At 36.9% G+C, this 22,174-nt stretch overlaps 1 protein-coding gene and 1 pseudogene across 1 annotated transcript in view; one reads left to right on the top strand and one right to left on the bottom strand.

The window, feature by feature from the left end:
* Positions 1-22,174, top strand: part of Ttbk2 (tau tubulin kinase 2) — a 144,138-nt gene that overhangs the window by 90,109 nt on the left and 31,855 nt on the right. Inside the window, exons 5-6 of the mRNA XM_076850664.2 lie at positions 6,925-7,065; positions 9,271-9,375. Coding sequence (XP_076706779.2) covers positions 6,925-7,065; positions 9,271-9,375 — 246 coding nt within the window. The remainder of the gene's footprint in view (positions 1-6,924; positions 7,066-9,270; positions 9,376-22,174) is intronic.
* Positions 2,631-4,138, bottom strand: LOC143393485 (U8 snoRNA-decapping enzyme pseudogene; annotated as a pseudogene).

The raw sequence follows: 22,174 nt of genomic DNA, 5'->3' as shown, positions 1-22,174 counted from the left end.
TATTACCCTTTCTGTAGACTGTAGTTAAAGTGTTTTTGAATTATGTGGTCCACTATCTTTTTTTTTTTCTTTTTTACAGTGTCTTTCTTTCTTTATTTTTATGTGGTGCTGAGGATTGAACCCAGTGCCTCCCAGTGCAAGGCAAGCGCTGTACCCCTGAGCTACAGCCCCAGCCCCTTCACAAGCTTTTGAGCCAGCATAGTTTTATTTTTTGAAGAAGCTCTCCTTATACCTTTCTGGTTCATTAATATGGACCCTGCTTTCTCTCACATTGGCCAGTAGTAATGGAACTGTTTGTTATTTTATAGTTTTTGTATGGCTTTATTAAAACATACTATTTGATTCTCATCATACCCCCTCAAGGGAAGGAGAGGACAGATTTACCCCCATTTTGCAAATGGAGTAGCTGAAGTGTAGGGAGGTTTGTGGTTTGATAAAGACTGCTTGATGGGTTTCAAAACTTAATAGGAAACCTGAGGCCAATATTCTTGTTGTATTGGAGAAAACTCTTCAGTTTTATCTTTAGGTTACTGCTGACTCTATAACTATGGAGAGGATTCTCTACAGATTCTCTCTCAGTCTCAGGTCATTCTCATTTTTATTCTTGCATTAATCAAAATCACACTCTATAAACATATAAATAATATATATTGTTAATATTGGGAGTCTGCTGCTCTAAGGCCATTGCATACATTTATTTTCTAAATTCTGCAGTAAGATTTACAACCAGATCTCAACCATGGCCTTTATGGCCTTTGGCGGGCTCCAATGGAAGCTTTCCATTTCACTTGCATACTGTATTTTTCCCTTTCATAAGAAAGTTAACTCGCCATTAAGCCCCTATCCTTACAGTTATGGTTGACCTGATTTGGGACAAGGCTACAACTAGTATAATTGACATATAACTGCTAGGTTTCCCCCATACATTTTGGTAAAATTCAATCGCTCTCTCCTAGCTACCCACTGATAGTCCTAAAAACCCCAAATGCATTATAATTTGTAAATTAACCTCAATCTTGTCTTCCTGGTAGTTCAATTACATAGTATCTGCCTTAAAATTTTTGAGGAATGCCTGGCACAGTGGCACATGCCTATAATCCTAGTGGCTTAAAGTTGAGGCAGGAGAATCACAGTTTCAAGACCAGCCTCAGCAATTTAATGAGGTCCTAAGCAACATGGTATTAAGACCTTGTCTCGAAAGAAAAAATTAAAAGGGCTGGGGATATATAGCTCAGTGAAAAAGGACCCCTGGGTTCAATCCCCAGTACCAAAACATTTTTTCTATTTATAGATATCTAGCTATTTTACCATGGAAGTAGGTCTTTAAAAGTTATAGGTTAAGGCCATTTATTTTCTAAATTCTGCTAGTAAGATTTACAACCAGATCTCATCTTGTGTCCAATCAACATTGGGGCTTTACCTGAGCATCCTTAACATATACAAATGGTTATTTTATAATAAGCTCATCACCTAGAGAAGGGCAAAAAGATACAGTTGAGTCCTATAAAAGTTCTTCATAACATGAAACCACTGTAGATGGGTATTTGAGAGGGAAAAAAAATGTTTAAGCGGGCGTGGTGGCACGTGCCTGTAATTCCAGTGGCTCAGGAAGCTAAGATAGGAGGATCACAGGTTCAAAGCCAGCCTCAGCAGTGGTGAGGTACTAAGCAACTCAGTGAAACCCTGTCTCTAAGTAAAATACAAAATAGGGCTGGAGATGTGGCTCAGTGGTCCAGTGCCCCTGAGTTCAATTCCCAGCATACCCCCCCCCTTAAAAATATCTCCTTTATTTTAATCAGGGCCTACCCCAAATAAACTTGTTTCCTTTCACTAATTTCAGTCTTCTGAGTCTTTCACTGAGCAGGGAGCAGCACAAATCTTTTAAGTCCAGTCACTAATTAAAATGGAGTCATTTGACCTCTAGAAATGCCCATATTCTAGATTTTCTGATTATTTCCATGTGGTATTTCACATGTTCTTATGCTCCTGTAATTTCTATAAACTAATGATTAGGTAAGATTTCACTTTTTTTTGGCAAAGGTGGGCATCACAGGAGGCAGCATCAGGTTGTGTCTATTTTAGTGATATTAAATTGGTTCACAGACTTTGGCCTGATTCACCTATTTTTAAAGTTCCCCATGATTGATCTCCTAATGATTTTTATTACACCATCAATAATGTTTGCCTATAATATTATTTTCAGTGGAAGTTGTTAATATACTATTCTATCATTTTTTCTTTGTTTATTAGCCAAAATTCATTAAAAAGCACTCCATCTACTCTTAGTCCTGAGGTGATTTCTTATAAAAAATTTCTTATAGTATAGCAGGGCTAATATTTGGTTCTTTTGTTTATCAACTTCAGAAAAATGAGCTATTTTCATATATAAGGCTAATGAGCTATATCTCTTTTGCTCACCTTAAACATAATTATGAATCATGGATTTAACATATTTGATGTTTTCCATGTATTGTAGCTTTTCTTTTCATTTATTTATTTATTTATGCACACACATGTCCTTTTAATCTGGTATCATCTCTCAGGCCCAGAAGAGAAAACATCCCCCTTTCCCTCTGTCATTCCCTTCCAAGGCCCCCAATCAGGTTCCATGGATCCATAGAGGGTTACATTTAGTGATAAGCTGGGGTCTTAAGACTTGAGAAAGAATCAGATTCTAGAAGTCCCAAGTCTTGTAGGGCTTCCAGTAGCTGTTCCCGGGCAGCAGCAATAAAGGAATTCTCCAGGAAGGCAGGCAAGCCTCCCACGCCATCGCCACAGCCTCCAGCTGCTTTAGGGTCAGGCGCTTGAAGTAGAAATGGGCCACCACGCACGGTCTGGCCCTAGCGTATGAGCTCCGGTAATCAGTGCGCTCCATGCAGAAGGCAGACGTGGCTTCACCAAACTCCTCCTCCTGCAGTTCTCGGTTCAGTCCGTCCTCCAGGCTGCTGCCCTGAACGTCCACAAAGCCGCCTGGGAAGCCCAGACGTCCATCGGAAGTGCATCTGCATCACCAAGGCATACTGCAGCGGGATGCATCCCTGAGTCGGGCACGTAAAGCAGAGGGTGGAAAGCATGCCTTCAGCAGGACCCCAAAGCCTGGGCCTTGGCCAGCTCCACCTTCTAGTCCCCAGGCCATGGCTGGAAGATCTCTCTTCCTCTGTAGCTTTTCTTTTTAATGCTCACATTGTCTCATGGCCTTTTTTTTTTTTTTTTTTGGTGGGGGTGGGGGGGGTACTAGGAATTAAACCTAGAAGTGATTTACCACAGAGCTACATCCCCAGGCCATTTTATTTTTATTTTGACACAGGATTTTTCTGAGTTGCTTAGGGGGTGGCCTTGAATTTGCTATCCTCTTGTCTCAGCTTTCTGAGTTGCTGGGATTACATGTGTTGCCATGGGGACTCTCCCATTGCCATTTTTTTTAAGTATTTATTTTTTAGTTATAGGTAGACATAATATCTTTATTTTATTTTTATATGGTGCTAAGGATGGAATCCAGTGCCTCACACATGTTAGGTGAGTGCTCTGCCTCTGAACCACAACCCTGGCCCTCCCATTGCCAATTTTTGACCCTAAGTGCTGAGTCCTTTTTCCTTTAAGAATTGTGGAACCAGTAACAAGACCAAGCATCACTTAAGCAGTGAAGGAGACTTTTATTATTGACAAGAACAGAAGTAGGACATAAACTTACAAATCAACTTCCCACCCCTTAGGGATTGGGGTTATAAATATAGGGTAAAAAAAAAAAAAAATGAGGGGTTGGCAACTTTTGACCCTGTCTCAAAATAAAAAAATAAAAAGGGCTGGGGATGTAGCTTGGTGGCAGAGCCCTTTCCTAGCATGCAGGAGACCCTGGGTTTGACCCCCCAGCACTGAAAAAGCAAAACAGAGGTAAGGGAAGGCATATTACTGCCTTTTTTGGGAATGGGTGGAGATTTGGGGGGAATTTTGCATCATCTCTTTCTGAACCTTTTATGATTTTTTTCATTTGTCTTGCCAGGTATCAATTGTCTGGATGGTAGGAGGAAGTGTCTTTTAAAGCATACACCAAAAAGTTTGTCTGAGGGTCACTCTGTCAGCCATCTTAGATCAATCCAGTTTTAGCTAGTCTATATGAAGAGGAACTTCTGACCTTCATGCATCCTGTTCTGAAAGATAAGCAAGACTAGGGTGGGATAGAAATTCTGCTGTTATGGAGACAGTACAAGATTAGGGCTGCAGGACACCATTTTTAGCCAATTGAACTTTCTTCAGGTTGGGTCCTGATTCATTTTGACAGGATTAAATAGCAGTCTTTGATAGCATTCTTATTTTTTGGTGCAATATGGTATACTAAGCTCATTCTACATATTCATGCTCTGGCTCTGAAACCAGCCATTTCTTCATTAAACCTTTGTTCCTTTTAATGGGCTATTTGAAGACCACAGTCTGGATGCTATGAATGCATATTGCAATGGATTGATCATTGTTTTTAATTCTTTCCAAGTGGCTGTTCAGGAAATACATTTGTTTGTGTGTGTGTGTGTGTGTGTGTGTGTGTGTTGTAGATGAACACAATACATTTATTTATTTATTTATTTTTGTGTGGTGCTGAGAATTGAAGCCAGTGCCAAGCAAGTGTTCTGCCACTGAGCTACAATCCCAGCCCCTGGATACATTATTAAAAAAAAAAAAAAAAAAAAAACTTTAAAAAATATTTTTTAGTTTTAAGTGAATACAATATCTGTATTTCATTTTTATGTGGTACTGAGAATGGAATCCAGTGCCTCATGCATGCCAAGTGAGCACTCTACCACTGAGCCATAACCCCAGCCACTCCAGTACATTATTTTTAAAGAAAAAGTATGCTATGGTTCATATTGATGCTTATAATTAAAATTTACATTAGCAGAATTGCTAATAATTTTTTATATTTTTATTTCTTTGCCTTTATGTACTTTTTAATATATATAGATGAAATAATATGATTATAATTTACATGAAAATAATGTAGCATGTGTGTACATGCCAGGAGAAGTTATGTTTTAGGAGGTGGATAATAGACAAAGATTGGCCATGAATTGATAATTTTTAATTCTGGGTGTATGGTGGATACATGAATGTTTATTGTGTTATTTTCTCTCCTTTTGGGTATATTTTTCGTTTTCAATAATAAATTGGATTTGTATTGGAATCTTTTTAAATATATAGAATTACTTGGTAGAAATGGACTTTTTTCCATTTACCGCATATTACTGTATAAAAACATCTTTTAAAAAAATACAAATAATTCAGCTTGGTGTGGTGGTACACACTTGTAATCCCAGCAAACTGGACAGCCGAGGAAGGAGGATCATAAGTTTGAGGCCAGCCTCAGCAACTTAGTGAGATCCTGACTCAAAATAAAAATAAAAAGGGCAGGAGATGTAACTCTTTCTCCCATGCTCTTGTCAGCCTATGTTTATCTTCTCAGTTATTGTTGATTGATCAGCAAATGTAAGATAAAATCATACTATTTTATTTTTTACTTTTTGGTACTAGGGATTGAACCCAGGGGCACTTTACCACTGAATTACATTGCCAACCTTTTTAGTTTTTACTTTGAGACAGGTTCTTGCTAAATTGCTTAAGGCCTCCATAAGTTACTCTTGAACGTGAGATCCTCCTGCTTCAGCCTGCCAAGTTCCTGGGATCACAGGTGTGCGCTATCACACCCGGCTTCATATTACAGAATAATAGAAGTAGAGCGACTGGGATATTTAAATCCCCTGTGACATGGGGGCCAGTCTCTAATCTTTGGGAAGTGGGGCAGTTTGAGCTAGCTGTGCTCTTCTTTTCAGATTACTGGTTTGTTATCTAAGCAAAAAGGAGTAATTTTGGTGAAACAGAATTATGAAAAAGCACTGTAGGAAAAGAACACTTTGGAGTTAAACAGACAGATTTGAATAAAATGCTTTACTGCCAGATGCGGTGATGTACATCTGTAATCCCAGCAACTCAGGAGGCTGAGGCAGGAGGATGGAAATTCCACTTGCATTTATATTGAAATCTTGGTAAAGCACCCCTGGGTTCAATCCCTAGAACCAAAAATTTAAAAAATAAATAAATAAAACAGCTTTACCATAACATGTTAACATAATTGACCCTCTTTGAATCTCACTCAGTTTCTTCATCTGTAAGACAGGAATAGGAACAATTTCTGTTTAGGGTGCTGTGAGGATTAAATGGAATTATGAATGTTAATACATCTGGCACAGACAAGGTACCATCCATTGCTTTTTATCCACTGCTACAAGTAATTGAATGTTTGTCATATCATATTTGGAAATAATAACAACATTTAGTATTTGTTGAGTACCTAATGTATACCACACAGTAAACTTACATGGGTCTTGTTTAGTCTTCACAAAACTCTGTGAGATGTGTATTATTACCTATTTTATGAGAAAAACTGATGCAAAAAAATTAAGTAGCTTGTATGGGAGTATGTATTAGGCAGTAATTTGGGATGATATATATTTTATATCTTTCAAAATAATCAGGTCTGGGCTAGGGTTGTGGCTCAGTGGTAGAGCACTTGCCTAGCATGTGCGAGGCTCTGAGTTTGATCCTTAGCACCACATGAAATAGATAAATAAAATAAAGGTATTATGTGCAACTGCAACTAAAAAAATAATAATAAATATTTTAGATAATGAGGCCTATATTTTGTTATGATGTCAGAGATTAAGGGAAACATGATAAATCAGAAATAAAATGTTAAAAACTGGTATTTTAAAAATTTATCTGAAATATTTGTGTTATTAAGAGAATATCTCCATTGAGTGGGAGCATCACAACTTGGGTAAAACCTTTGCTATTTCAGTTGCAGCATTTTTCTAATGGTAAATGAACAGTTTTCCAGTTTTAGTACCATAATGGAAAGTGGTTATCTGGTTTCCACAGGGTCGGAATCTGGCAGATCTTCGCCGTAGCCAGTCCCGGGGCACATTCACCATTAGCACTACTCTTCGCCTGGGTAGGCAGATTCTGGAGTCCATTGAAAGTATCCATTCAGTGGGATTCTTGCACCGAGACATCAAACCGGTAGGGGACTTTTCCTGCCTTAGTAGAGAAGGAATTTTTTTTAATACTCTTGGTGTTATAATGGAACACAATAAATTACAAATGTAGTCTTCTGTATTTGCTATGGTTAAATACAAAGGAATATTTTTATTTCTGTGGACACCTAGAAGCAAAAATGTAACTTGCCTCTTAGTTTTTCTTGAAGTTATGATTACAAACCACAACTAATTTCAAGAGCTTTTCTCATACCATGAAAATATTACTTGCCAGACAGGTGTGGTGGCACTTGGTTGTAATTCCAGCTATTTGGGAGGCCAAAGCAGGAGGAATGCAAATTTGAGGCCAGCCAGTGAGACCCTGTCTCAAGGTAAAATTTATAAAAGGGCTAGGGATGTTGCTCACTGGGAGAGCACTTGCCTAACAGGTGTGAGACCCTGGGTTCAATCCCCACTATCCTTCCGCACAACATACAGATGTTTCTTGCCGCCAAATTAAAAATAATTTATGTTTGACTGATATTATTATGTGTTAACATTGCAAATTACTCAGCCTTAAATCTAAATCAATAGTTATTCTTTGGATCTCCCCATGATATTGATTTAAAAATATATGAATTTTGCTTTTAGTTGTTCACATTGTTTTCTCCATTTTTCAAGCAGAAATTGTATTTATAAGAAATCAGAATATTCTCTGAAAGACTATTTTTCTTCTGAGTGCTGCTATTTCTATTTTTCTTAGAAATTGTGATTTCCATCCTGAAATAATGTTTTTGCTTTTTCTTTTGGGATGTTTTATTGATCATGAGGGGAAATGACCCACTGCTGGTGTATTTTATTTACTGTAAAAGTATCCTGTAGTTGAAAAGTATAACCATCTGTTGTTATATGATTTCTAAAATTAAATAGTTTACAGGAAAACACCAAATTGACATAATAGAGTCAGATTTAATGTTATGTAACATTTCTCCTCAGCCTCCCAAGTCATTATTTGAGAAGCCTAATGATTGAAGAGTTTCCATATTAATCATAAGGTTCCATAAGTACTTTTAAAGGAAATTAGCAATTCTATAAAAGTGTGGAATTTTACCTTATTTATAAATTCATTTTCACAAATTTAGGATTCTTAAACATTACATTGTTTTTCTTTAAGGAAAGAATGCAAAGTATATTTTCCTGAAGTCTATATTAAAACATTTCCTTAAATTGTATTTTAAATTTAGTGAAATTCAGCTTTATGACGCTTATAGGAAATTCTTTTAAATTTCTGAGCTATGTTTGTTTTCTGCCCGCCCCCCATTTCTACTTTTAAAAAGTAGGGTTGGCTGGGTGCAGTGGCACATTCCTGTAATCCCAGTGATTTGGAAGGATCAAAAGTTTGAGGCCAACCTCAGCAACCTAGCAAGGCTGACCTCAGTAACTTAGTGAGATCCTGTCCCAAAATCAAAAATAAAAAAGGACTGGGGATGTGGCTCAGTGGTTAAGTGCCCTTGGTTTCAATCCCTGGTACAAAAAAATGGTATGGTATGGACCACGTGCAGTGGTGCATACCAGTAATCCCAGCAACTCAGGAGGCTCAGGCAGGAGGATCACAAATTCAAGGCCAGTCTGGGCAACTTAGTTGCCCAAATAAAAAATAAAATAAATAAAAAATAAAAAGAATTGAGGGGGAAAAAACCACTAAGGAGTTAGGTTATCATTTAAGTAGTTATTTAGATTACAATTCAAATAATTTAAAGGGTTTTTTTGTTTGTTTTGTTTTTTGTTTTTGCAGTCCTATGGATTGAACCCTGAGGTGCTTTACCACTTGCTACATCCCTACATCCCTGTCCTTTTTTTTTTTTTTTTCCTTTTTGAGATAGTCTAAGTTGCTGAGTCTGATCTCAAAGATTACAATTTTGTAATTTTTGTAATCCTCCTGCTTCAGCCTCCCAAGTAGCTAGGATTACAGATATCTTAAGGAATTTAGAGTTCTGAACTTAGTTAAATCAGTATTATATTGTGTGTAACTTTATACAGTTGCTTAAATTGTTTTTTGTCCAAAGATTATCTGATGCTAGGCATTAATAGAACCAGCAACTAAATTATGTATTAATATGTAGTAAACATCATGGATTAGAATAGTGTATCTAGAACATGTTTCAGATTTTAATAGATTAAGAATTAGAAAGGTAAAATGTATGAAGTAAATATTATATGAATATGTATATTTCCTTCTTTATTTTTCTAGTCAAACTTCGCCATGGGTCGTTTTCCTAGTACATGTAGAAAGTGTTACATGCTTGATTTTGGCTTGGCTCGACAATTTACCAATTCCTGTGGTGACGTCAGACCAGTAAGATTTTTCATATTACTATTAAATATTTGATAATTAACCTATTATTTATAGTATTCTTCTTTTAAAGAAATGATAATTATGTATCAGAAAGAATGTCATTTAGCTCTGGGATGTAGCTCAGTGGAAAAAAATAGCATTTGCTAAGAAATTGCATGTAGACTTTATGATTACCTCATAGACAAATTAAGAAGTTTTATCATTGAAAGTCATTGTTTTAAAGTAATGTATATTCTAGGCAGATTCAGAATGGTCTGATAGTAAGAACATTTATTATTCCTTTGGGATTAGAGGTCTTTTTTGCAATCTGATGCCTTTCCTATGTGCTGCAATTCTTCTGCTTCAATTATTACTGCACTGTTCAATTTCAGAATTTATGTTTGGTTCTCTTTCTTGATGTTCCCTATTTAATGTGACATTATTGTCATAATTTACTTCTCTAATTAAGCTTTTTTTTAGTTCTGTGAATATATTTATAATGGCTGCTTTGAAAATCTTCATGTTGAACCCAGTACTCTCTCAGGCTTTTTTTTTTGGGGGGGGGTCCACTTTTTTCCTCATTCATGGGTCATACTTTCCTGAATCTTTGCATGCCTGGTGATTTATTGTTGGAAACTGGACATTTTCAATTTTAGGCCTGAAAGGATTATTACTGAAGGCACAACAGCACAATAAGAGAGAACGTGTGTGATAAAGAATTTGATCAAATATCAAGGGTGGAAAGATACCAGTGTAGAGAATTTCTGCTAAACTGACCTACAGGACTCTTGCTAAAACTGTACTGAGTAGGAACAACAAGTGTGCCCCCAGCTCTGGGCCTATTTGAGAAGAGATGTAGAGGAGCTTTTCCAGAGTTAGGTCAAGAAAGAAAGTCTTTGTCAGAGGCAGAATGCAAAAAGGACACTTCTGCCTCTCCAACTTCACCAGCTCAGGACTTAGACTCCTCATCAACAAGCACTGGGGATAAGAAGAAAAATGCAGAAGTCTTGCTCCTTCAAGAACAAAAGCCCTCAGTCTGAGAACTGAGAAAGGAGGTTAGCTCCATCTTCTTGGCTACAGAAGTCTGCAGGGGCTTACCCTAGTTGAGCCAGGATAGGGGAAGGAGCAGTCTTGGTGCAGATGCCACAGATGCTTGACCTTTCTTGCAAGTTTTTAGTAAAATAACTAGAGTGAAGGCCCAAGTAAAGGCTTGACCTTTCTTACAAGTTATTTTACTTTCTTATAAGTTTTCCTGAAAAGATGTTTCCTCATTTGTTTGCCTTTAGGACTATTTCTACAGGGTTTAAATGATTGCTTTTAAAATGTTTCCTAGTGTTATTGAGAAGTGGGTCAGTCAAGCTCCTTACATTGTCATGGCGACACTCAATCTCCTACTGCAATTCTTCTGATGTTTACTTTCAGCTTTCCTTTAAATTTGGTTATTGATTGTGATTAGTTTTCATTTCTGTTAGTTTAGTTGCAAAAAAGTTAAAAAAAAAACACTAGATTTTATTGGGGCAACTATCTAATAATAGTTTTATACATAAATGCAAATTGTAATTAAAGTATAGACACACGAGGAGCTTAAGTGTCTCAAATTATGGGAACCTTTCCATCTACAGAGACGGTCTTGCATTTTTTAAAGGTCATACATTAATGGATAAGAAGGCAGATAATAAACAGATTTTTATGTGACTTATTAAATTCAAGTATATATTTCTATTCTGATGATCAGATTTTAATTTATTTTTTTTCCCTCAGGTTTTAGGTTTTTTGTTTTTTCTGGTATTGGGGGTTGAACCTGGGGCTCTCTACTACTGTGCTTTATCCCCAGCCCTTTTTATTTTTAAATTTTGAGACGGGATCTTACTAAACTGCTGAGGCAAGCCTCCTGCCTCGGCCTCCTGACATTCCTTGCTGGGAGTATAGGCATGTGCACTGCACCTGGCTCAGTTTTGGTTTTTAGAACACTGCTGAATTATTGTTTATTCATTCATAAAATATATTTAGTGAATACATATTACATGTGAAGCATGTATCTAGATGCTAGAACCACAGTAGTTAACAAGAGCAAACAAAATCATGGATCTTTATGGAGGTTATATTTTAGCGACTAAGATAGATAATTTTATATAGAAATGCTACGAAGAAAAACAAAAAGCTGAATATTGACATAGAAAGTGATAGATAGTGAGGATAAGAGACTATTTTTGAAGTATAGATTAGAAAAGACCTCTAAGAAGATATTGAGTTGAAAATTGAGTGAAACACGAGAATATCTAGAGGGAGAATGTTCTAGGCAGAGGAAATAGCAAGTGCAAAGATACTCTGAGGTATAATAAGTAAACATGTTTAAGGAAGGCAGGAATGCCACTGTGACTATAGCATAGTAAAAAAAGAGTATGTAGAGAGAGACAGATTGAAGAAGCCTACAGACCCTAGATTATGTATGACTTTTAAAGAGATGGATTGTAGTCCTAAGAATGATAGGAAGCTTTAACAAAAATTTCAGAAGGGTAATTACTTAATCTGTTACATGGTCTGTTAATGAGCTAATGCTTCCTTCTTCCACTTACTCAGCAACTTGAGCCCTCATTCTGGTTATTTTACTAAGATTTGTGAACATGTTGAACTTGTTTGGGTTTCTTCTGAAAACATGCTGAACTTTCTCTTGGCCCTTAGTTGAAATGTTTATATAGCTTCTGCTGATATTCTTCCATAATTTTATATATCTTAAAAGGGTCATTGATATGATACCTTATAAAAGTGAACTTGAAACCATCAATAACTTCTTAAAGAAAATTTTATTTTAGATGATTAAAATATTTGTGCTAAAAAAAGATTTGAGGGCTGGGATTATGGCTCAGTGGTACAGTCTTGCCTAGCATGCATGGGGCACTGGGTTCAATCCTCAGCAACACATTGGGAAAAAACAAAACAAAATAAGAAACACAAACTAAATAAAGGTATTGTGTCCATCTACAATTGCAAATATTAAAAAAAAAGATTTGAGTAGATATATCATCAAAGAAGAGATATAGATGACAAATAATGATATTCAGCATCATTTGTTATTAGGTAAATGCAAGTTGAAACCACTGTGAGATACCACTATACACCAATTAGATGGTTAAAACAAAACCCCCCCAAAAGAAAAAAAGACGAATGCTGAGTACTCATGAGGTTGCCAGGAGCCCTTTAAAAAAATTTTTTTTTTTTTTTTTTTAATTTTGAGACAGGGTCTGGATAAATTGCTTAGGTTGACCTTGAACTTGTATCCTCCTGCCTCAGTCTCCTCCAAGTATCTGGGATTGTAGGCATGCATCACTGCACCTGACAGGCTTATATATCTGTAAGATAAATTTCTAGAAGTGAAATTGCTGGGTCAAGGAGAAGATACACATTTGCAATTTTGATAAATATTAGTAAATTGCCATCAACTAGAGAAGTTTTAAGAGATTGCCTTTTCTTTTTTTATATACATTTATTTTATTTATTTATTTTTATGTGGTGCTGAGGATCGAACCCAGGGCCTCGAATGTGCTGGGCAAGCACTCTACCTCTGAGCCATAGCCCCAGCTGAAGAGACTGCCTTTTCAAAAACCAATAAAATGCTGCCTAGTCATAAGACTTTTTCTTCTTCCCTCCTAGTAAATGGAATTAATCCTTACCACTTCTGAGCTTTTGTAGTTGTACTTTGCTAATGGTATTCATTACAATCTGCTTTGAATTAGAATTATTTGAATATATTGAACTATTTGCAATTCCCCAATGGGGTTTGAGTTGCTTTACTATATTAAATAAATAAGGTGATTGAATTTCTTTTACTTGGTATTATTTCTTTGATAAGTTACATTAAGATTTATCTAAACAGTTGATCTCTGTTCAACTGGATTTCAGTCTTAGCAGAAGTCAGGGCAGAGCTAGGTCAATGATACTTGGAAATGGGAAGAATCTCCTGGCCTTATCTTGGTTAGAATCCATCATAGGGAAGTCTAGTTGCCTAATTAAACTGGGCATGAGGTTGCAGAATGTGGTAATAGGTCCAGAGATTTTCATCCTGCCAATTATTAGAATGAAAATAATTGGACAAAATTGCATGCTACAAAAAACAGTTTTTGTGTTAGCTGAGGGCTATGTAAGTTAATGAACAAAAATAATACAACCTTTACTGGGCATGGTGGCGCATGCCTGTAATCCCAGCAGCTCAGGAGCCTGAGGCAGGAGGATCAAGAGTTCAAAGCCAGCCTCAGCAGAAAGCTAGATGCAAAGCAACTCAGTGAGACCCTGTCTCTAAATAAAAAATAAACTAAAATAAAATAAAAAATAGGGCTGGAGATGTGGTTCAGTCATCAAATGTCCCTGAGTTCAATACCTGGTACCCAAGAGAAAAAGAAAAAGAAGAAAAGAAAAGAAAAATACAACCTCTGAAATGTTATTTACTGAAAACTATTGATAGTAGCCTTTCATATATCCTTTTAGGTGTTTTCAAAGAGAAATCTTTGACCTCAAGAGTTTCATTAACCAAGTTGGACTATTAGATATTGTTCCCACCCTCCCTCCCTCCCTTCCTTTCTTCCTTCCTTGGTGTTGCTAGGAATTGAGCCCAGGGCCTCACACATGCTATGCCAGCACTTTACCACTGATATATATCCCTAGCCCAAGATATTCTTGTTACTCATGTTGTAGGAAAATGTTGAGACCTACTAACTATGATTGTTAATAACTGGCAGCTAAAACAGTGAAGGAGATTTTAAGAGATTGCAGGAACTTTTGATTACTAAGACATGTTATTAGAGATTATTTTGAAATTCTGTGACTCTTCAGGGCACTGACTTGATCCCTATAAAGCAGTAGAATGATTTTAAGTTGAAAAATCTTACTTTGATGCCTGGTTTTATTGCTTACTGAGATTCAGAGACTGTTTCTATGTTTGTAAAATGAGCTGGACAGAGTTTTCACAAAGAGTTTATATCCTGTGTAATGAAAGAAGATAGGCAATAAATTAAAATATAAACAGACAATATGGTAAAATTATAAATAAAATTGATTTCAGTTAGTAAAAGGTGTTATTAAAAATATAGCAGAATGGGGCTGGGGATGTGGCTCAGGCGGTAGCGCGCTTGCCTGGCATGCGTGTGGCCCGGGTTCGATCCTCAGCACCACATACAAAGATGTTGTGCCCGCTGATAACTAAAAAATAAATATTACAATTCTCTCTCTCTACCTCTCTCTACCTCTCTCTCTTTAAAAAAAAACAATAAATAAATAAAGTTTCAGTTATGAAGGAAAAAAAAATATAGCAGAATATGATGCAGCTAGGCAGGGTGGTGCATGATTGTAACCCCAGCAACTTGGAAGGCTGAGGCAGGAGAATCACAAATTCAAGGTCAAAGTCAGCCTCAGCAACTCAGTGAGATCCTGTCTTAAAATAAAATATAAAAAGGGCTATAGAGTTGGAGATACAGTAAAGTACCCTTGGATTGAGCCCCCCCTGCAAAAAAAAAAAAAAAAAGAGTAGCACTTAAGCAGAGTCTTTTCTATGGAATAGAAGAGATAGCCATGGGAGGCATGCAGGGAGATGACATTTTAAATAATAACAAGTGCAAAGTCTTGAGCTAGAAAGAAAACAGTGATAGAAGAAAACTATAGTAAATCTGTTGTGGAAGAAGACAAGTGCTAAATTATGGAAAGTCTTGTAGGCTAAATAAAGTGTTTGGACTTTATTCAAAGTTGCACTCCTCAAGGGCCAGTATCAGGTATTCATGTTTTACTTTATTCCCAGTACTTGGTACATACTAAGTAACCAGTAATTTTAATTTTTTTTATCAATGGATACAACTTTAGTTAAAAGGCAGATAGAGGACAATACAGTGCGGGGAGGTAAAAGGCTCATATCTTGAATACAAAGGTAAGGAAACTATATTATTCTCTAGGTAGTGGAATACTGGTGATGGTTTTCAGTAGGCAAGGAAATTGATGCTGTGATGTTTAGCATGGTTAATGTGGCAGTAGTAAATAAGATGCATGGTAGAGGCAGGAGATGGACGTTGGCCAAAAGCAAGTTGGAAGTTATTGCAAAGGATCAGCCATGCCATGGTGAGAGCTGTGGGTTCAGTTGTGAGGATTCTTGGAAGGAAGACTTGAGAGCTGGCCACCTGCTCATGAAGTAGTCACATGTGATGTGAGGACCAGGAAGTAGCCCTGGGTCTAAATTTGCTTTCCTTTCAGTCCACCAGCACCACAGTGCTATCTTATGGTCCTCTAATAAAAATAAACAAGTAAGCAAAGTTGCATATTCTCAACATTGCTCTCATAATACCTTTAATGTAGGAAAGAAGTGGTGCATGATGAGGCTTCCAAAGAGTATTGTCCTCGGTCATGGATCCCATTTTTTTTTTTTTATTGTTCAAAACATTACAAAGTTCTTGACATATTTCATACATTTGATTCAAGTGGATTATGAACTCCCATTTTTACCCTATATACATAATGCAGATTCATATCGGTTACACATCCACTTTTTTACCTACTGCCATACTAGTGTATGTTGTATTCTGCTGCCTTCCCTAACCTCTACTATGTCCCCCTCCCCTCCCCTTCCCTCCCCTCCCCTTCCCTCCCCTCCCATCCCCTCCCTTCCCGTCTTCTCTCCCTACCCCATCTACTGTAATTCATTTCTCTTTCTTGTTTTTTTCCCCCCTTTCCCCTCACTTCCTCTTATATGTAATTTTGTGTAACAATGAGGGTCTCCTTCCTTTACCATGAAATTTCCCTTCTCTCTCTCTTTCCCTCCCCCCTCTCATCCCTGTTTAGTGGTGATCTTCTCATGCTCTTCCTCTCTATTCTGTTCTTAGTTGCTCTCCTTATATCAAAGAAGACATTTGGCATTTATTTTTTAGGGATTGACTAGCTTCACTTAGCATAATCTGCTCTAGTGCCATCCATTTCCCTGCAAATTCCATGATTTTGTCATTTTTTAGTTCAGAGTAATAATCCATTGTGTATAAATGCCACATTTTTTTAATCCATTCATCTAATGAAGGGCATCTAGATTGGTTCCACAGTCTAGCTATTGTGAATTGTGCTGCTATGAACATGGATGTAGCAGTGTCCCTATAGCACGCTCTTTTAAGGTCTTTAGGGAATAGTCCAAGAAGGGGAATAGCTGGGTCAAATGGTGATTCCATTCCCAGCTTTCCAAGGAATCTCCATACTGCTTTCCAAATTGGCCGCACCAATTTGCAGTCCCACCAGCAATGTACAAGTGTACCCTTTTCCCCACATCCCCGCCAGACTCTGAGAAGTGTCTGTTCAGGTCCTTGGCCCATTTGTTGATTGGGTTATTTGTTATCTTATTGTCTAATTTTTTTGACTTCTTTGTATACTCTGGATATTAGGGCTCTATCTGAAGTGTGAGGAGTAAAGATTTGTTCCCATGATGTAGGCTCCCTATTTACCTCTCTTATTGTTTCTCTTGCAGAGAAAAAACTTTTTAGTTTAAGTAAGTCCCATTTGTTGATTCTTGTTATTAACTCTTGTGCTATGGGTGTCCTATTAAGAAATTTGGAGCCCGACCCCACAGTCTGTAGGTTGGAGCCAACTTTTTCTTCTATCAGACGCAGAGTCTCTGATTTGATATCAAGCTCCTTGATCCATTTTGAGTTAACTTTTGTGCATGGCGAGAGAAAGGGATTCAGTTTCATTTTGTTGCATATGGATTTCCAGTTTTCCCAACACCATTTGTTGAAGATGCTATCCTTCCTCCATTTGATGCTTTTAGCCCCTTTATCAAATATAAGATAGTTGTAATTTTGTGGATTGGTTTCTGTGTCCTCTATTCTGTACCATTGGTCCACCCGCCTGTTTTGGTACCAGTACCATGCTGTTTTTGTTACTATTGCTCTGTAGTATAGTTTGAAGTCTGGTATAGCCATACCGCCTGATTCACACTTCCTGCTTAGCATTGTTTTTGCTATTCTGGGTCTTTTATTTTTTCATATGAATTTCATGATTGCTTTCTCTATTTCTACAAGAAATGCCGTTGGGATTTTGATTGGCATTGCATTAAACCTATAGAGAACTTTTGGTAATATCGCCATTTTGATGATGTTAGTTCTGCCTATCCATGAACAGGGTACATTTTTCCATCTTCTAAGATCTTCTTCTATTTCTCTCTTTAGGGTTTTGTAGTTTTAATTGTATAAGTCTTTCACCTCTTTTGTTAGGTTGATTCCCAAGTATTTTTTTTTTTTGAGGATATTGTGATATTGTGATATTTCCATTTCAGAAGTTTTGTTGCTGATATACAGGAATGCCTTTGATTTATGTGTGTTGATTTTATATCCTGCCACTTTGCTGAATTCATTTATTAATTCTAGTAGTTTCTTTGTAGACCCTTTTGGGTCTTCTAGGTATAGAATCATGTATTCTGCAAATAGTGATAATTTAAGTTCTTTTTTTCCTATTTTTATGCCTTTAATTTCTTTCATCTGTCTAATTGCTCTGGCTAGTGTTTCGAGGACTATATTGAATAGAAGTGGTGATAGGGGGCATCCCTGTCTTGTTCCAGATTTTAGAGGGAATGCCTTCAATTTTTCTCCATTCAGAATGATGCTAGCCTGAGGCTTAGCATAGATAGCTTTTACAATGTTGAGGTAAGTTCCTGTTATCCCTAGTTTTTCTAATGTTTTGAACATAAAGGGATGCTGTCCTTTATCAAATGCTTTTTCTGCGTCTATCGAGATGATCATATGGTTCTTATCTTTGAGTCTATTGATGTGGTGAATAACATTTATTGATTTCCGTATATTGAACCAGTCTTGCATCCCAGGGATAAATCCTACTTGATCATGGTGCACAATTTTTTTGATGTGTTTTTGTATCTGATTCACCAGAATTTTATTGAGGATTTTTGCATCTAGGTTCATTAGAGATATTGGTCTGTAGTTTTCTTTCTTTGAGGTGTCTTTGTTTGGTTTTGGAATCAGGGTGATGTTGGCCTCATAGAATGAATTTGGAAGTTCTCCCTCTTTTGCTATTTCCTGAAATAACTTGAAAAGTATTGGTTTTAATTCTTCTTTAAAGGTTTTGTAAAACTCCGCTGTATACCCATCCAGTCCTGGGCTTTTCTTGGTTGGTAGTCCTTTGATTGCTTCTTCTATTTCATCCATTGAAATTGGTCTGTTCAAATTGTATGTATCCTCCTGATTCAGTCTGGGCAAATCACATGACTTAAGAAATTTATCCATGTCTTCACTATCTTATATTTTATTGGAATATAGGTTTTCAAAATAATTTCTAATTGTCTTCTGTATTTCTGTAGCATCTGTTGTGATATTTCCTTTTTCATCTCGTATGTTAGTAATTTCAGTTCTCTCTCTTCTTCTCTTTGTTAGCATGGCTAAGGGTCTGTCGATCTTATTTATTTTTTCAAAGAACCAATTTTTAGTTTTGTCAATTTTTTCAATAGTTTCTTTTGTTTCGATTTCATTGATTTCCGCTCTGATTTTAATTATTTCTTGCCTTCTGCTATATTTGCTGTTGTTTTGTTCTTCCTTTTCTAGGGCTTTGAGATGAAGTGTGAGCTCATTTATTTGTTGGTTTTTTCTTTTTTTGAGGAATGACCTCCAGGCAATGAATTTCCCTCTTAAAACTGCTTTCATTGTGTCCCATAGATTCCGATATGTTGTGTCTGTATTTTCATTTGTCTCTAAGAATTTTTTGATTTCCTCCTTTATGTCTTCTGTATCCCATTGATCATTCAGTAACATATTGTTCATTTTCCATGAGATGTATGACTTTTCCTTCCTTCTTTTATCGTTGATTTCCATTTTCATTCCATTATGATCAGATAAAATGCATGGTATTATCTCCTCCCCTTTATATTTACTGAGGGTTGCCCTATGGCATAATATATGGTCTATTTTTGAGAAGGGTCCATGTGCTGCTGAGAAAAAGTATATCCACTTGATGATGGTTGATATATTGTATATATGTCAGTTAAGTCTAGGTTATTGATTGTGATATTGAGTTCTATAATTTCTTTATTCAACTTTTGTTTGGAGGATCTGTCCAATGGTGAGAGAGGTGTGTTGAAGTCACCCATAATTATTGTGTTGTGGTCTATTTGATTCTTGAACTTGAGGAGAATTTTTTTTATGAATGTCGCAGCACCATTATTTGGTGCATAAATATTGATAATTTTTATGTCTTGTTGGTGAATGGTTCCTTTTAACAGTATATAATGTCCTTCCTTATCCCTTTTGATTAACTTAGTCTTGAAGTCGATTTTATTCGATATGAGGATGGCCACCCCTGCTTGCTTAAGAGGACCGCGTGCGTGGTATATTTTTTCCCAACCTTTCACCTTCAGCCTGTGTATGTCTTTTCCAATCAGATGTGTCTCCTGGAGGCAGCATATTGTTGGATTTGTTTTTTTAATCCATGTTACCAGCCTATGTTGCTTTATTGGAGAGTTTAAGCCATTAATGTTTAGAGTTACTATTGATATATGGTTTGTACTTCCAGCCATGTTTGATTATTTATCTTTTTTTTTAAATTTAGTTTGTTTCTCCATGATTAGCTTTCCCCCCGCCCTCTGTCTTACTGAGTCACTTCCCACTGATTGTTTTGGTTATTGTTTTTCATTTCTTCCTCGTGTAATGTTTTGCTCAAGATGCTTTGCAGTGCTGGTTTTCTGGCTGCAAATTCTTTTAATTTTTGTTTATCATGAAAGATTTTTATTTCGTTGTCGTACCTGAAGCTTAATTTTGCTGGATACAGAATTCTTGGTTGGCATCCATTGTCTTTCAGTGTTTGAAATATGTTGTTCCAGGATCTTCTCACTTTCAGCGTCTGTGATGAAAAATTCGTTGTTAACCTTATTGGTTTACCCCTGAATGTAATCTGCCTCCTTTCTCTTGTAGCTTTTAATATTTTCTCTTTGTTCTGTATATTGGATATCTTCATAACAATGTGTCTTGGCGTTGGTCTACTGTGATTTTGTATGCTCGGTGTCCTATATGCATCTACAATTTGTACAACCATTTTTTTTTTTTTTTATGTCTGGAAAGTTTTCTATAATTATTTCATTCAACAGGTTGTCCATTCCCTTGGTTTGACCCTCTATGCCTTCCTCTATCCCGATGACTCTTAAGTTTGGTTTTTTTATGTTATCCCATGTCTCTTGGATGTTTTTCTTGTGATTTTTTACCAGCCTTCCTGAGATGGCTAGACTCTTTTCAAGATGATATATTTTGTCTTCATTATCTGACATTCTGGCTTCTACTTGCTCCACTTTGTTGGTGATATTCTCAATTGAGTTTTTAATTTAGTTTATAGTTTCCTTCATTTCTAAAATTATTGTTTGATTTTTTAATAATCTCTATCTCCTGATAAAGATGCTTATTTGCTTCTTTTATTTTATTTATTTTATTTCATTTTCAATGAGTTCTTTGATTGTTTGAATTTGCTGTCTCATATCCTCTCTAAGATTCCATTCCATCTGTCTAAGGTATTCTTTGAGTTCTTTATTTGGCCATTTTTCTGATGCTTCTAGGTCCTCCTGTACATTTCGGCTGTCCTGCATTGTTTGTACTCCTTTTCTTCCTTGCTTTTTCATGCTGCTTATGTTACTTCCTGCTCTGTTTGACTGCTAAGTTACTGTTTACTCCTATAAATTTATTTGGTTTTGTGTGTCTCTGGGGTCTCTCTTTTGTGATGGGAGACTATGACTAGAGATGATGAGTTTTGTTGCACTTTAATGTAGATTCATTCGTTTCCTAAACTGTGTACGGATTCTGATGGCATATAGCGGTCTGCGGTTTGGTCTTGGGACTTATATTTAGGTTGAATGATGTGATGGTACTGAGGTTAGTATCTCTTGGCAACCTTGGAAGGTTGCTCTACTGACGAGGGATATTAACAGGAGAATGGTCTGGAGTATTTGGGGGAAGTTAAGGTCTTGGTAGCACTATATAACGTCTTGGAACATTGACCTATACATGTTTAGTAAATTAGACATAAAAAGCATCGTATTGCTTGTGAGGTAAGGTGTTAGAAGGGAAGGAAAGAAGTCACTAAAGAGAATGAGAGTAAACAGAATTCCAGGAAAGGGGAATAAGGAAATTGATAAGAAATGAAAATACAAAAAAAATAGAGAATAAAAAAGAAAAAAAATTTTTAAAAAAATCAAAAAAGTGATAGTAAAAAATAAATACATAATACAGAAAATATTTTAAAAAATTAAAAAAGAAAAAAAATTAAAATTAAAAATTAAAAAAAAAAATTAAAAATGCAGTCTTAGAGTTCGATTAACTTCTCTTCCAGCAGGTGGAGCTGTGCCCACTGGGCCAAGCTTCTCCTCTCAGTGCACGGGAACCAATCACTGTGCAGCAATCACTGTCCTCCTCCCGTCTGGGCGGGTCTCCACTCCTGAGTGTCTCCGGCTGTTTCTTGTGTCTAGTCACCCCACCACTGGCCCTGTTCACAGGTGACGCTCACCACAGTACTGGCTACACACCAGGTCTGCTGCTCACAGGAGCCCTATCTTCTTGAACAACTGGGCACCCTATCCCTGCTTGCTAATCCCTCAGCCCCTAAGGTTGTGGAGATTGGGGCTGAGAGCCCTCGTCGTATTTTGCTTGCCCTCCGGTAGCCATGCCCCCAGGAGCTGGTGCAAGAGACCTCAGTTGTCTGTGCTGGTGGGAGTGGTAGCCCGGGGGTCCCAAGCCACGGGTCCTGTGCCACTCCTGGATCCCTTGGTCTGACTATCACGCTCTCGGGAGAGCTGGGAGGGGCCCTTGAGGTTTACCCGCTG

Source organism: Callospermophilus lateralis, chromosome 3 (assembly GCF_048772815.1).
Source record: "Callospermophilus lateralis isolate mCalLat2 chromosome 3, mCalLat2.hap1, whole genome shotgun sequence".
In the NCBI taxonomy this organism is placed as follows: domain Eukaryota; kingdom Metazoa; phylum Chordata; class Mammalia; order Rodentia; family Sciuridae; genus Callospermophilus; species Callospermophilus lateralis.
Note: the sequence above shows the minus strand (reverse complement) of the source record. Positions and strands in the feature narration are given on the sequence as shown.